This window comes from Acomys minous, assembly GCF_964271855.1.
Source record: "Acomys minous genome assembly, chromosome: 18".
Classification (NCBI taxonomy): domain Eukaryota; kingdom Metazoa; phylum Chordata; class Mammalia; order Rodentia; family Muridae; genus Acomys; species Acomys minous.
Genome location: NC_140501.1, coordinates 43,891,289 through 43,908,049, shown reverse-complemented (window position 1 = coordinate 43,908,049; position 16,761 = coordinate 43,891,289). Strand labels below are relative to the sequence as shown.

The following is a 16,761-nucleotide window of genomic DNA, read 5'->3' as shown; positions in this document are numbered from 1 at the left end:
TTGTGAAGCAGGACCTGAAGTGGCCCCGGCTAGCCTGGAACTTGCTATGCATGCAGCAAAGGATGTTCTTGAACTCCTGATCTGCCCACCTCTTCCTCCCAAGTGCTGGAATTACAGGAATGCACCACCAGGCCCTGCTCATGATCTCAGTATATTTTTCATAAAAATAATCTCACCTCAGTCCTTCCTTGATTCCTGAAAGAGAAAAGAGTATTTAAAATTAGATTGCATATTTCTTTCAAATATAAGTAAAAATTTAAACACATGCTCATTCTTGTTGCATAAAACATTAAACTTATTCTAATGTTTATCTTTTGCTCCTATTTGAAATCCTACTAGAGTAACCCCACATGTTTAGTTTATGAACTTTATCATAACCTTATTATAAACCCCTCCTAATTATATTAACTAATGATCTTCTAATTCTTATTATTTCTTGGAATTTTTGCCTTCAGCAGCAAATGAATGCATATCTTACTACTACTTTTGTCTGAAAAGATTTCATTTACCTAACAAAAGTCTTGGTTTTTGAAGATTTATATAGTTGAGTGTCTTGTTTGCATGTATGTGCACTACGTACATGCCTAGCACCCAAAGAGGCCAGAAGAGGGTGTCAAATCCCTCAGAAATGGAATTAAAGACACTGTGAACCACCATGAGTGCTGAAAAGCACTTGGGTCAAGTGCTCTGAACTGAGTCATCTCTCTAGCACCTACCTAAGAAAAATTTAAAGTCATCACAAATGAATGATCAGATCTGGCTGGAAGAATGAAGCAAAGCAGAGTCGGGCTAGGGTACAGCTCAGTGTAAAGCAGAGTCGGGCTAGGGTACAGCTCAGTGTAAAGCAGAATTGGGCTAGGGTACAGCTCAGTGTAAAGCAGAATTGGGCTAGGGTACAGCTCAGTGTAAAGCAGAGTCGGGCTAGGGTACAGCTCAGTGTAAAGCAGAGTCGGGCTAGGGTACAGCTCAGTGTAAAGCAGAGTCGGGCTAGGGTACAGCTCAGTGTAAAGCAGAGTCGGGCTAGGGTACAGCTCAGTGTAAAGCAGAGTCGGGCTAGGGTACAGCTCAGTGTAAAGCAGAGTCGGGCTAGGGTACAGCTCAGTGTAAAGCAGAGTCGGGCTAGGGTACAGCTCAGTGTAAAGCAGAGTCGGGCTAGGGTACAGCTCAGTGTAAAGCAGAATTGGGCTAGGGTACAGCTCAGTGTAAAGCAGAGTCGGGCTAGGGTACAGCTCAGTGTAAAGCAGAATTGGGCTAGGGTACAGCTCAGTGTAAAGCAGAGTCGGGCTAGGGTATAGCTCAGTGTAAAGCCACTTGAGTTCAATCCTAGGACCTCCCCCTCCAGAAAAGGAAAGGGGAAGTAAAGAAAAGAGGGAGGGAGGTGGAAAAGAGGGAAAGAGGAAGAGAGGAAAGAAATAAAAAGGAAATAAATAAGTTAAGGCTCAACTGTAGAAGACCTTAAATGTCACAAAGTCTGTGCCCAAAGCAGCCATGACCTCAGAGCAGCTGTGCTGTCTGTGGTGAGCTACACAAGACTTGGACTATCACTTGTCAATCATGGATCAAGGGGAAGTTTATGGGGCTCTTCCCCCCCACCTCCCACCCCCGCTGAACTACTGGCCACTGATGCATTCAAGCGGAGGGGCGGTCTCGAGTTATGTATTCACTGCTAGAGCTACCAGGCTCCAGCAGATAGTTCTATACACATGGTCACACAGATGGTCTTGGTTACACTCAGAAGCTCTCAAAGAACAAAACACAAAACAGCAAGATCATGACTGGGGGAAGGGAGGAATCCTATGGGTGGGAGATTAGAGAGGTGGGTTCTCTTAACCAGAATGCATGTTATACATATGTAAAGTTATCAAGGGAACTAACTTAGTAAAAGTATAAAGACACAGGCTAAGGAAAATAGTTAAATCCATAAAAACTTACAAACAAGCATCTTGTCAAACTGATTCAACAGAAGTACACACAGTGTAGGGGGCACAGGATACTTGTGCTCACAGATAAGCATTGGGAACCCAGGAGTGTTGAACACCCAGGGCTGTCCCTTCAAGAGAGGAGAGGTATAATGCTTCTTGGTCAACAGAGCCTCCCTGGTGGTCTAAATGAGAATGCCCCACATAGGTTCGTAGGTTCGCACATTGAATGCTTGTGTCGCCAGGGAGTGGCAGTATTTGAAAGGATTAGTAGGTGTGGCCTTGTTGGAGGAAGTGTGTCACTGGGGATAGGCTTTGAGGTTTTAAAAAGCCCATTCCAAGTCCAGAGTCTCTCTCCAGCTGCCTGTATGTCCCTCTAGGCTGTAGAACTCTCAGCTACTTCTCCAACCGCCATGCTCCCAACCATGATGACAATGGACTAATCCTCTGAAGGCTATAAGTAAGCTCCAGTTAGATGCTTCCCTTTATAAGAGCTGCTGTGGTGATGGTGTCTCTTTAGAGCACTAGAAACCCTAACTAGGACAGAAGTTGGTCCCAGGACTGGAGTATTGCTGTGAGAGGCCTGGCCATGCTTTTGTTTGGAGCAATGTGGACTACTTTAAGTGAGGCTTAATGCCATAGGAGCACGTGAGACAATGGTGCTGAGGGTGACTTAAACTGTGGGGCCTGAGTCAGGAGCTAGCAGAGGAGAAGAACGTCAGTCTGGGGCCTAGAGCCTGCGCTTGTTCTGCTCTTGATATTTTAAAGAAGAGTGTGACTGCTTTCTGCATTGTCCAAGAAATCTGCCTAAGGCTAAACTGGAGAGTTTTGGATTAATTGCTTTTGCATAGATTTCAAAGCAGCCGAGTGTGGACTGTGTCATGTGGTTATTAGTGGTCGCCCTTATGCAGGTCTATAATGAAAAGGAGCAAGCTGAGCAAGGAAAGCTAAAAAATGTACAATTTGAGGAAAGGGGTACCAGTAAGCAGAATGAGGCTAAATCCTGTGTTCAAGGAGATAGAGAGATTAAAGATACTAAATGAAATAAAGGGAGTGGTGAGCTCAGGAAAAGAGCCTACCCAGCTAAGCAATGGAAAAGTTTAGGGCCAGGAAGGTGGCGCACACCTCTAATCCCAGCACTGGGGAGGCAGAGGTAGGCAGATTTTAGAGTTCAAGGCCAGCCTGGTCTACAAAGCAAGTTCCAGGACAACCAAGCTTAGGCAGTGAAGGAAAAACCTACTGAAAACAGAAAGTTGGTTGAAAATGTATTTGAACAAGAGGGCCATGTCTCAGCCCCAGCAAGCAGCAGAACTTGGCAGCTTCAGTCATGTGGTTGTGGCTTTAGCATGAAGGAATAAGGAAAGGTGCTGACACCAGGCATATGTGGGAATGTTTTTGCATGGAGGCCTTGAGAGACCGTGCGGTGAAGCTGTGAAGATGAAGCCTGGATTGTGTTGGAGACCCCAAGATGTGGAGATGCCAGAGCCATGGGATACATGCCAAGGAAAGCTGCTAAAAGGGTAGTGGAACCAGACCAAGAGAAAGAGGTGTGCTGCCATCAACAAAGCTAAAAGGAGTCGGAGATTTGAAGAGTACTTTGACATCAGACATGCAGATGCAGAGTTTGGAGTTAGAATGGTAATGTATATCCTGTCCCGTTATATGTTGGAAGTATGTGATCTGCTTTTTTATTTTTATTTTTATTTTATAGAGGATTCCAGTTAAGAGATTGCTATGAGTCTCAGAGTCTTTGGATTTTCAACAGGGTTGAGACTATAGGAACCTTTAAAGTTGCACTAAATGCATTTTGCATTATGATATGGCTATAAGCTATAGGGGTCAGGGAGTGGAATGTGGTGGTTTGAAAAATGGCCCGCATAGATAGGCCTATAGGGAGTGATACTATTAGAAGATATGGCCTTGTTAGAGTTAAGTGTGGCTTTGTTGGAAAAAGTGTGTCACGGGAGTGGGGCGCGGGGCACGGGGCGCAGAGACAGCCTTTAAGGTCTCAAAAGCATAAGCAAGGCATAGTGGCTCCCTGCTCTTCCTGCTGCCTGCTAATCCAGATGTAGAGCTCCCAGCTACCACTCACTCAAACACCATGTCTGCCTGTGTGCAGCCACGCTTCCCACAATAACAATAGTCGACTAAGCCTCTGAACTTTAAGCTGGCCTCAATTACAAGAGTTGTCGTGGTCATGGAGTCTCCTCACAGCAATAAAACCCTAGAACAACCACTCTATAATGTCTACTGGACTGAATGGGGGTGAACACAAAGTCCCAAAGGTTTGAACCAGGTGGTGGTTAAATGGAGGAAGTTCACAGGGTTAAGCTGTCAGAACGGACACAAGAAGAAACAGCTGGAAGTGGGCAGCAAATGAGAAGGGATGAATTAAAGATCACACTGACATTTTCAGTCGGAATAACTAGAAAATCACCCAGATGCAATTAGGGAACACAGGAGGGGAGGGTAATTTCCTTTTTACATAATTATAGCAGCAACTTAGCTGGAATGAGGACAGATTAATGAGCTCTGACAGGATAACTTCATAGGAAACAAAGCTCATCTTTGAAAAAACTATAACTTTTTAAAAAAGTAGATACATATGCCTTTTTTACCTTGGTGTGTCAGTGTATGAAGTACCCAAGATTTTATTGTTCCACATTAAAATTACCACATATCTTTTATCTAATGATCTGTGGCCAAAATGCACAACACCAACTAGTTGTACAAATAACAATGAAAGAAAGCAATGAGGTAAACATCTGGCCATCCTTCAGATGTTTATCAAATTTCTATGTATTTCCTCTTCCTCCTTCACCATTCTGAGTCATTTCTCAACACTTCAAGCTCCACTCATTCCTCTTGCTTAAAAAAAAAAAGAACAAAACCCATGTCTTTGTTCTTCACTTTTAAGTATTACTTGGATCTGACACCAAAAAGGCCATAAGTTCTTACTACCATTGATACACAATAAAGTTCCATCTTTTCCTAGTTAAGAAAACCAACCAAATAATATGAAATCGTCAACTACACTAGAGGTACAACTGAGCAAGAGATGTAGGCTGGATAGTAAAGTCATAGTCAGAATGGAGTAAAGATGATGCACTGAAGGTTGAGGGACAGTCTGGGCAAGTTGTCAAAGCGAAAGGGCAAAGAAAGGCTATCTCCATAAAGGAACGGCTTACTGGCATCTACAGAGGAAGGCCTCTGAAACATACTAGTAAAAGATTCCTAGCAGCTAAAGAAAGCATCCCTCTGGAACACCATCTGATTCAGTAAACAAGCCAGAATTTCTAAGTTCACACTAAAATAAATGAATCAACAAAAATGTTGATGAAGTACAGCATACTTATACAGCATCACCCCACAAAAAATATAATTAGAAAAAAGTAAAAAGTAACTTTAGAACAAAGAAACTTTGGAGATACCCCTTAAGCAAGTGATCAAGTTAATACCACCCAAAAAAGGACAAACGACAAACATGCAAATCTCTCTGGGATGCCAGAAAATATCCGACTGTACTTTTTTAATACTCTTGCCAAGGATACATGACTTAAATCTAGTCACGAAGAGCCATCTGTAAAATTACTGCTTTGTAAATATCAACAATATTGACGTTTATACATTAGAAAGGTCCAGGAAAGAGTTCAAGATGTTCTAAAGTGAATGAAGGAAATTTGAAAAATATACAATGCAATCTAAGATTTCATTTTCATCATCCCAATTCTCAGCTGAGTCCCAATGTCTGTCTGTGTGTGTCTGTGATGGCAGCAATAAGAACTAATAACAATGCTGAGCTGTAAAGTACCTACCAGGGAATAGTGATTTACACGCCGCTTTGTTGTGAGCAGCAACACTGTGAAGGGCGTGTGCTGCATATGTTGCTCTATGCGTTGATACACATAAGCAGTGTCTTTAAAACAGTTTGTACCAATTTAAATGCTCATCAGAAGTATGAATTCGTTCAGAATTCATTCAATTTTTATCTCATTGATTTCTTATTTATTATTGATGGGCCCCAAACAATCTGAGATGTTAAATCTAATAAGAAATAAAGCTAGAAATCAAGTGTCTCTGAAAAGACATGCAAGTATAGTAGTCAAAACTGTAGGTAAAATGCAGCACAAACATAGAAAACTGTAGTGCTCTAAGGCAGGATGGTAATGTAAAATTAAAGAAGCTAAGGCAGACTATAAGCTCAGTAAGATGTTGGATGCCCCAAAGCACAAAACAACCCAAGTACAGAGGATCAGAGTATCTCATAACTGATTTACGTAAATGGCCCTATGTCCAGCTGTCTAAATAAGGTGTCACTCTCAGCATAAGCACAGCCGAGCTCTCGTTTCTCAGGTATTAAATAGGAACTAAATTTAAGGAAGGCGAAATTTCTCCCTCCCTCTGCTTCTCTGTCTCTCCACCCCACAGCCCTGTCTGCAGAGATGAACCAGGATATTGTGCAGATCTTTCTAGCTTCTGGCCTATGCTGCTCAGCACACACTCCTTGACCTTGGGAGATCTGCTATACAGAGAAAGGTTCCCCTGCACCTCATGGTGCCTGCTGTCCGGTCTGTATGTGATGTATGCTATGACTTACCAAGTCACAGGGTGAACTTGAGGAATTAATACATTCCCTTAAGCAATTTATCCCAAAAGCACAGCTAGTTGGTGACAAGGTTAGGACTGAACCTCCAACCTGCCTTCTGGGTCCTTACATCTAACTAGTGTACCACGCTGCCTTGCTAAACCATTTACTCTTTTTAAAAACTCAATGCCACACATCCTCCAACACACACACACAGGCAACTATAAACTTAGTCCTGTAGCAACAGCAGTGAAAACTCAGTCACCTAGCAATGTCAACAAGACACACAGAAGGCAGCCAGAGACCTGCTGGGAGCAAGCTGTTTTCAAGCCTCTCTCCAGCAATCCCAGGAACTCCTTACTATAGGCGTGCTAGTAGTAAAGAGGCCAGATGCTGTGTAAGGCAAGACTACCTGTCATTTTGGGTAGACAGAGTACTAGCCGAGTACCCTAGAGAGGAAAACGGAGCAATACTAAACCAAAGCCTTAAGCCTCCATACTGTAACAGTGAGTGACAGCGAGAACACAATCAGTTCTGTGCTGTTTTCTGAAATTAGCAACGCTGAGTCTAAAGGAGTCTGAGAATCAGTGGGATAAACAAAGATGCTTTAAAACCACATCCATATGCTACACATTCACAATAACCAGGATGCAATAGAGAGGCTTCCACACCCAACTGTCACCACCTCCAAGGAGTGGGAATGGGAAATACAGATGACTTTGTATTTTGTACTAAGGTAATTTTTTTTTAATATAAGAAGGGGATATATTCTTAATGTAAGAAAACACATATACACAGCACTTCTATAGGACTTTGGGTGTCCAAAGGCCAACAATACTATTTTATACAAAAAATATGGCCTGGGGGCTGGAGCGATGGCTCAGAGGTTAAGAGCACTGGTTGTTCTTCCAGGGGTCCTGAATTCAATTCCCAGTAACCACATGGTGGCTCACAACCATCTATAATGAGAGCTGGTGCCCTCTTCTGGTGTGCAGGCATACATGCAGCCAGAATACTGCATACATCGTACATAAATAAATAAGCAAACAAACAAATCTTTTAAAATTTTTTCAAAAAACAAAAACATGGCCTGGTAACACATCACATCTCTCACACACACACAAACACACACACACAAACATACAGTAGCATTTAAGTAACCACAGTTTATTATCAATACTAGGATACTCAGGGGAATGAAACTGGACATTTCAATAACTACCCAGGGAAACTTATCAATTGCGACTGATCCAAGCAACCTATAGGTATGGCCACCCTATGAATACCAGGCGCACTATGTAAGCCATCTGCTTTAAAATAAGGGGGACAGAGAGCTTGAAATGCCCTACCAATGTGCAGGGAATCATGGAGCTGGCCTGGTCTAGGTGACTTGAAAGGCATGCATCATGGGTGTTTCAAGTTAAGGGTTCGTGGCTCCTGGGGCACTGTGTGCCTCAGTGCCTGAGAAACTGAGGCAGTCCTCCACGCTACCTATGTATCTCTGCACTTTCTAGAAGTCAGTGAAGCATATAAACCAGTGGTTCTCACCCTCCCTAACGCTATGACCTTTTAATAAGTTCTACATGTTGTGATCATAAAATTATTTTCATTGATTTTGCTACTGTTATGAATTGTAAGTATCTGTGTTTTCTGATGGTCTTAGGCGACAAAGGGTCGAACTGCTAATATAGAAGCATGGCTGAATGATTTTAGTCTTAGACAGTAATCTTGTGTACCCAGTCTAGCTTGCAACCCTCATTGTATCCTGGCAACCACCATTATATTTTGTTTTGTTAAGTGTATAAGAAGTCTGATTGCTTGAAATAAACTTGTCTCAGCCTCAGTCTTGCTGAGACCCCTCTGTCCTGGCCTGATTGACATCCTCTCTGACTAAAATCAGGTAACCCTGGAGGGTAAGCAAGCACTGGCATTTACACAAATGAAGAATGGAAGCACAGCCATCACTGCTTATTTGAAGATCCCCTTTAATATCACACTTCAGTGATCAATGCAGAACTTGGAGCTCACATGACTTCCCTGAACCTTACTCCCGTAAGTCTCAGGCTGTCATGCTGAGATCTGACATTCCTCTAATAGGCATGGTCTTTGTATAGGTTTACAGGAATGTAATATTCAAGATGAGGACACATCTGAGTTTACATTTAACAAGCCCAAAGCTTTTATTGTCTTAGAGCTGCCCTATGGGCTGGGGAGGCATTCATATTAACACCCACACTTCACAAGCAAGGAAGTGACGGCTTACAAAGCTAAGTCCCAAAGCCAACAACTACACACCAGAAGCCAGGTCTCAAGCACTCACCCCACATGACAAGGGCTTCAGTGTATAAATGAAGCCTTTGCCTTGCCTTCTTCAGTGAAATACGTGTCCCAGCTCTTATCTTAGTAGTGGGCTCCAAGAAAAAACTATTAAGTCCTTCTGACATTTCTAAGAAACACAATCTCAGAATAAACCCCCAGTCCCTCAGGCTCTTTCCACAATGAAACCAACAGACATGTTAAACAGGGATGGGAAATCTCACAAAGCTTTGACCTTCAAAAAGAACTACAGGTAGTGAGCCAGGGCGGTGCACACCTTTAATCCCAACACTGCCAGGGAGGCAGAGGCAGGCGGATTTCCAAGTTTGAGGCTAGCCTGGTCTGCAGAGTGAGTTCCAGAGAGTCACGACTACACAGTCTTGAAAAAGAAACAAACAAAACCAAACAAAAAGAAAGAAAGAAAGAAAGAAAGAAAGAAAGAGAAGAGATCTAAACTCAGGAAGATTCAGTGGCCTGCACAGAGCCTAGAAATCCAAACGGAACTGCAACCAGCTACAGTTTTCTTACCACTCAAATGGCCTGAATTCAAGCCTGGTTCACTGTTTAAATACGTGTGGCAAGGGAGTTGGTGGTAAAGCTTGTTAGCATGTGTGATATCCTGATGTGATCATTCCCTGAGAAAGGTGTGGCTCCTACCTGGCTTTAGACCGCTGCCCTACTTTTAACCAATTAGATTATGGTTTGAGGAACTTGGGCCTGCGGCACTAGCACACCAGTTAAGTGCTGCCACCGCAGCATGAGAACCTGACCCCAGCAACTGCATAAAGAGCCAGGCATGGTGGCTTGCTTATAATTCCAGTGTGGGGGGCCACAGGTGGATACCTGGGGTTCCCTGGCCAGCCAATCTAGAAGAACTGGTGACCCCTGAGCCTTAGTAACAGACCCTGTCTCAACAAACAAACAAAACAAAGTAGACAGCTGCTGGGGAACACTTAAACATGCATATATACACATGTGCACACAAGCACATACAAGAAACAAGGAACTAAACTATAAAACAAGTAAGACAAAGATCTAAATACTTAGGGAATTAAAAAAAAAAAAAAAAGCAAAGTCTCAAGTTTTGTATCAAAGAGCAAAGCCCAGAAGAAAGTTAACAAGTCTAATCCCAGAGTGAGGTGTCTTTCTTTAGGCAGCTTTAAAATGGCCCCTGAAAAGTTGAGTTCTCACAGACACTGGGTATTTCGGGATAGGGGACATAAACTCCATACTTTAGAGAGCAAGCAATAATTTGTTTTGTCTTGTTTTTTTGAGACAGGGTTTCTCTGTGCAGCCCTGGCTATCCTAGGCTCACTTTATAGACCAGGTGGGCCTTGAACTCACAGAGCTCCACCAGCCTCTGCCTCCAGTACTGGGATTAAAGGCATGCACCACTACCACTCAGCAAGCAGGAACATTTTAAGCCCTAAAATGTTCACACTCTTGTTTACTAGGTGTCATTTTTGGAACTACTGTATAAAGAAATATATAGAGTAAAACAGCTATTTTTACTAAACTTGCTTTAGAAGGTTTCACTGAGTCAACAAAACCCTGACTTTGTAGCGTGTACATACCAGACAAGATGAGCAATACACAAACATATAGTAGGCCAGATGGGTAGAGCAGAGAGTGAAAAGCAATCAACTACGGGAAAGAACAGACACAAGAAAAGAGGGAGGAAGCAGAGAATGTCGTATGCTGTTTCAATGGGTGCTCAGGAAGCCCTCAGTGAGCTGATGTCAACAGGGACCTGAAATGTGGGGGCCCACTGCTCAAGGAAGCTGCTCCGGACAGAAGCAGGCAGCAATTACTAAGCCTGAGATACACTCAAGACACCCAAGTGGGAATATGGAAGAGATGGCCAGAGTCACCCAGCCTAGAGTTTGGGGGAGGACCACACTTGAGTGTTTGACATTTAAAGCTGGGCAGAGAGACGAGGCCACTTAAAAAAAAAAAAAAAAGAAGAAGAAAGGAAAGAGGAGAACAGCACTGAAGGCTGAGAGGAGGAGTCATGTAAAGTAAGATGCTGAGATGAGGAGTGGGGAGCCTAGCAAAAGATATAAAGATGATCATCATGAAGGGAGAAGGCAGCAGAATGCTGTCCTGATGCAGTAGAGTAGCAGTTTTAAGGAAAGAAGAAATGATCAGCCACATCAAACTCTGATGAGGGTCAATCAAGACTGCTGCTACTTGATTCTGCAGAGTTGGGAATGTAGATGAAGGACATAAGTTTTCACAGCAATAAATTCTTTCGTGTTGGAATCTGTTGCTAACTCTTGGATTTGGTTTTGACCAACAGGACTTGGGCAAACAGACACAAGCTCAGGCTTACAAATTGCTTGTACTTACAGGCCCCCTTTTCTTTTGCTACTGTGAAATCTCACCACCACATGAAAGAATACATTGGAGATGAAAAAGATGGCCACTGCCTACCTGATACCAAGCCACCCAATATTAACAGGGCTGGTCCAGTCAGGAAGGCCTGCCAGGTTAGCCCCAAACAGCACACCGGGAGAATTGTGAGCAAATAAAATGGTTTCTGTTCTAAGGCACTAAAAATTTTAAAGTGTTGTTATGAAACAAAAGCTAACTGATGAAGATGGGGACAGTAGTAACAATTGATAGCTATTTCAATGAAGTCGCAAACATGGGAACTCACTGGAATTAGATTAAAAGTGAACAGACAAGGGGCTGGAGAGACACCTCAGTAGTCAAGAGCACTGGCTGCTCTTCCAGAGGACCTGAGCTCAACTTTCAGCATCCTCACAGTGGGTTACAACTCTCTATAACTCCAATTCCAAGGGATGAGATGCCTTCTTCTGGTCTCTTCAAGTACCAGGCAAGCACATAGATATACATACAGGCAAACACACATAAAATCTTTTTAAAATGAATGGATGAAGCCAGGCATGGTGGTGCACAGCTTTATTCCCAGTAATCAGGAGGCAGAGGCAGGCCGATCTCTGAGTTCAGGGGCAGCCTGGTTTACAGAGCAAGTTTCAGGACATCCAGAGCTACATAGAAAAACCCCAAACTAACAAATAAATAAATAAAGCGAGTGGATAAGGCTGGGGATGAAGCTCAGTGACAGAATGTTTTCTAGCATGGAGGACCTGGGTTCAGCCCGCCTTACAGAAGAAGGGCGACAAATATGACTGGATGGAAAGAATGGAGCACAAAGTCTCAGGGGACACCAACTGCGCTTCTGAGGATTCTCTGTGCGTCTTTTCTAGACGCCCCCTATCTCTTTCCATGGCCTGCAGCCAGAAGCAATGACAGTAGCAAAGTCCTCCTATCAAAGTACTTTCTAGGTACGCCTAACCTAAGCACACACCTCTGCACACCAGAAGACATGGAGGGATGGGGAGACCGTGTCATCTGCTCCCTCACTGTGTGAGTAAGCTTATGTTCATACCACCTGTCACACATGCACAAGCCTATCTCCTCACAGAATAAATATCCCATGGCCTGGTAACATGCCCAGGAACTTTCACCCTCTAAACTAATCCTCTAAGAATTTAATCACATTCAGAAGCCATTATAAGCATTTTCAGACAACAGCTTTTAAGTTTATAGTTTATGTACTATATTCATATATAAACAACTTACTTGGCAATCCTCAGTTTCCCAACTTCACCTCTTCCGGGGGCTTTTGCCCATTGTTGGGACAAATATTTAGGAACCTAAAATGAAGCAAAACATTTCAGAGATTATGAATATGGGTACTCAAGGATCATATAGCTTCCCCAAGATTATACATTTTGTAAATGATAAAGTGATAAAGCCAGGATTCAATGACAAGCTACCTCCAGGGACTTTGCTCTTAACCATACAAACATTGTGTCTAAAACCAGATACAGAAGTCACCAGGGGTTAAATTCTAAGGAAAAATGGAATAATATACTAATTTTTAATAGGTAATTTGGCTCTGTTCTTCAAAGAAGTAGTTTAGGCTGGGTGCAGTGGCACATGCCTGTAATCCCAGCACTAGGGAGGCAGAGGCAGGCAATCTTCATGAGTATGAGGCCAGCCTGGTCTACAAACAAAGTCTAGGGCAGCCAGGGCTACCCAGAGAAACTCTGCCTTCTAATACAACTCTTTGCTGTATATTTGTCACTGTGACCAAATACCTGAAAGAAACAATTTAAGGTTTATTTTGCACCAGGTATCAAGTTTCTGTCCGTCATGGTGGGAAGAGCAAGAAGAACACTGCAGTTCCCACCATGGTAGCCAAGATACATAGAGACAGGGGCCAAGACAAGACACAGCCCTAAGAACACAGAGACAGGATCTTCTTCTAACTAGGCCTCCACCCACTGCCTTCCTCCACTTCCCAGAGAAGCCAAATTATAAATCCTCCCAAGGCGTAACTAACCCACTAATTAGATCATGACCTCCTTGTCTCCAGAAACAGCACCACAAACTCGCCTAGAAGTGCGCTCCACTAATGTCTTAGGCTCTTAATCCAATGACACTGATAAGACTTAAGTCCTGCTCACTTTGTGTTTTTCTGACATACAGCCTTTTAAATTTTTTATATTTATCACATACTGGAAAAGTAGTTTTGTTCCAAACACTAATCAGAGTGCAAAGAAAGTGGCGGCGGCTGCTGCTGCTGCTGCTGCTAATGGTAGCTCAACATCGGACAAACAATCACTAGAAACTATGTTAAGGAGGGCATGGTGACTCGTGCCTTTAATCCCTTGGGAGACAGAGGCAGGCAGATTTCTGTGAGTTCAAGGCCAGCCTGCTCTGCAAAGTGAGTTCCAGGACACCTGGGGCTACACACAAAGAAACCCTGTCTCAACAAAAATAAACAAAAAGAAAGAAAGAAAGAAAGAAAGAAAGAAAGAAAGAAAGAAAGAAGCTGTCTTAAGTGCTTTGAAGAACTTAACACACCCTGGTATCCTGGCAAATGAGAGCTGTTTTAGAGAAATGAACAGAAAGAAACACTGTGTCTTAATAAGAACTCAGCCATGTATGTAAAACGCTGACATGCATCATAAAGATAGAGCCTTCATAAACCAAAGGTTCCTTTGAGTTTGGGAAACTTTCATGACCCCATTTAAATATGGCTTTTAAAAACAAAAGTCCCCAAAGACTAACAGCCTCCCCTTAAGATGAAAAAGTAATCCAGATAAACGGTGCCCACTAGGGTAAATAAAGCCTGCCATGACCTTATAAAATATTTACTGGCTAGTTTCATACGACCTAAACTTGCTCTTTAAAAACACTAAGTCCAAAAGCTCCAGGTCTTTTGAGAACTCCACCAGGATAACCAACCCAGGGAAGAACACTTTAGCAGTGTACAGAGGCGGGAGTCTACAGCGCGAATTCCAGGCCATGGGGGGTCACAAAGAGAGATTCTAACCTCCACCCCAACCCCGCCCCCCACCACCACCGCCCCCGCATAAAGAACACAGGGACCAGCTCCACTTTGTGGCCCAGAAAACTGTACGAAATAGCTATTCAACTAACTTATACAGATTGATGACTGAAGTCAACTTTACCAAAAACAAAAACAACAACAACAACAACAACAACGCAAAAACTTCTCAGGCCTGGGGTAAAACGGACTCAGGGAACATCAGCCCAGGCTCCCAGTAAGGCCAGGTCTTTCTTGGTGGTAAAGAGAGCTCAGTGCTGGGCGGAGGGAGTGGAGAGACCGCCTGCGTCCCTAAAGTAAGTTCTCTAACCTGTAAACAGACGCAAGAGCGACCCGCTTCTAAGAACAGCGGTGGCCCGGGGCAGACGGACCCAGAACTTTCGGAAGTACCCCGCGGGGGCTCGCGTCTCACCTTGACCAGCCACACGCCGGTGTTCTGTTTGGCGCCCGTCAGATCGAGTTCCCCGCGCTCCGCCATGAGTTTGTCCCGTTGAGGCGGCGTGAGGCGCGCACAAGCAGTGGCTCCGAGCTGAAAGACAGAGAGCGACGGTCCAGAGCCAGCCGCTAGGGTAAGAAGTCCGAGAAAAGCCGGCGTCGTACAGCGGCCGGGATACCAGGAACTTGAGGAAAGAACACGCCGCTCAGTCGGGAACTGCGCCTGCGCAAGTACGTCAGAACGGTGCGCCGTAAGGGTCAAATTTCCTGCTTCGCCAACTTCTTAGGTGGGTGTGACTTTGGTAAGTGTGCAGGGAAAGAAAGAGCTACATCTCAAGCAACCAAGCACCGAGTTAAAAGAAAATGTACCAAAATGGAAAAGGGTTTAGACAGAAAAAAAAACCTGTGTGGATTTACCCGATCCTATTTGAAGAGATAAGGCATTTTAAGGGCAGAATCAGGGATTAAAAAAAAAAAATCACATTCTTGGCCCAACATCATTGACACAAGTGGGCACTAGAGTAGAGAGTATACTGGACACATGCCTTTTCAAGACCTGAAAACCAAGAACTTCACATTGCACAAGCAGAATGCACTTTTTCGGATGCCAAAACCAGAAAGCCATCTAATTGGGTCAGTAAGACCTAACTTGTAAGAAACAAATCTGAGCCAGGCGTGGTGGTGCACACCTTTAATCCAAACACTTTGGGTGGCGGAGGCAGGTGGATCACTGTGAGTTCAAGGCCAGTCTAGTCTACAAAGTGAGTCCAGGATGGCCAAGGCTACACAGAGAAACCCTGTCTCGAAAAACAAAATAATAATAATAATAATAATAATAATAATAATAATAATAACAACAACAACAATAACAACAACAAAGACTACAGGGAAGAGAGACTTTCCCACTCTGTCAGAGGAACTTCTGCTTCTCCATATCAGAGTGGGTGACACTTAACACTGTACAATGAGATGCACGTTTACATAGCTACCTTTGCTTTCTAACTGAACTCCTCCTAGACAATAATACTGCTTTTGCCCCAGATTTACTGAGACATAATGGATGAATACGAAATCATGCTTTATTCATTCTATTTGCACAACATCTAGCCCAGTGTCTGACATACTGTGGGATGTCAGTAGGCTTTGGTTGAATGAACATTTGCCGAAGAGAAACAAACAGTAAGGTGTTGGAAGAATGGCAAGTGATTTACTGAATCACACACCAGAGCTATGCGCAAAACTGCAGAAAGTCTATATGTGTGCCGCATAAGATCTGGTAAAAACTGTCAGGTCTCTTGAGATCTGCTGGCAAAACGAGTGTGATGGGAAAGGCCAGGCACGCATTGAACATGAAGGCTGCATTCTCCTATAAAGGCTAGGAAATGGGCTTAGAGTGTATAAAAGGCAAGCAAATGAGAGCTGCTTTGGGCTTGGTTCAAGCAGAAGGAATAAATTAAAATAGGAGACTGTAAGAGAAGGAAAGCAAAGAAGCCCGGAATGCCCCAGGAGTGGGATTTTAAAATGAGATATTTGCATTGAGCATATCCGGGTGAGCAAAGCACCTATGGTGCACTGTCCAACTTATAGAGTTCATGATTAATTATTTGATGGTTTGAATGGCATGTCCCCTTGTAGACCATGCATTGGAATACCTGGTCCCCATTTGGTGGCTGATCGGAGAAGCTTAGAAAATTTGGCATTGTTATAGTAAGTATGTCACTTGGGTCAGGCTTCGAGGTTTCAAAGGACTCACACCATTTTTTTAAAGTATTTATTTATTTATTATGTATACAGAGCTCTGCCTACATGTACACCTGCAGGCCAGAGGAGGGCATCAGATCACGTAGTAGATGGTTGTGAGCCACCATGTGCTTGCTGGGAATTGAACCCATGACCTCTGGAAGAACAGTCAGTGCTCTTAACCGCTGAGCCATCTCTCCAGCCCGACTCACACCATTTTTAAGTGCTCTCTTTCAACCTCCTGCCTGCAGTTTAAGGTGCGAGCCCTCAGCTCTCAACTTCCAGTCCCTTTCACCATGCTCTGCCACCTGCTGTCGCTGACATCACCAATATGGAATCTAACCCTCGGGAACAGTAAGCCCAAAATAAACTCTCTCTTC

The 16,761-nt window shown here is 43.6% G+C and overlaps 1 protein-coding gene across 1 annotated transcript in view; it reads right to left on the bottom strand.

Annotated features, from left to right (window-relative positions):
* Window positions 1-14,895, bottom strand: part of GTF2F2 (general transcription factor IIF subunit 2) — a 115,398-nt gene extending 100,503 nt beyond the window's left edge. Inside the window, exons 1-3 of the mRNA XM_084767111.1 lie at window positions 14,619-14,895; window positions 12,430-12,503; window positions 177-195 (exon numbers count right to left, since the gene is read on the bottom strand). Coding sequence (XP_084623237.1) covers window positions 177-195; window positions 12,430-12,503; window positions 14,619-14,684 — 159 coding nt within the window. The 5' untranslated portion in view covers window positions 14,685-14,895. The remainder of the gene's footprint in view (window positions 1-176; window positions 196-12,429; window positions 12,504-14,618) is intronic.
* Window positions 14,896-16,761: the final 1,866 nt, after the last annotated feature.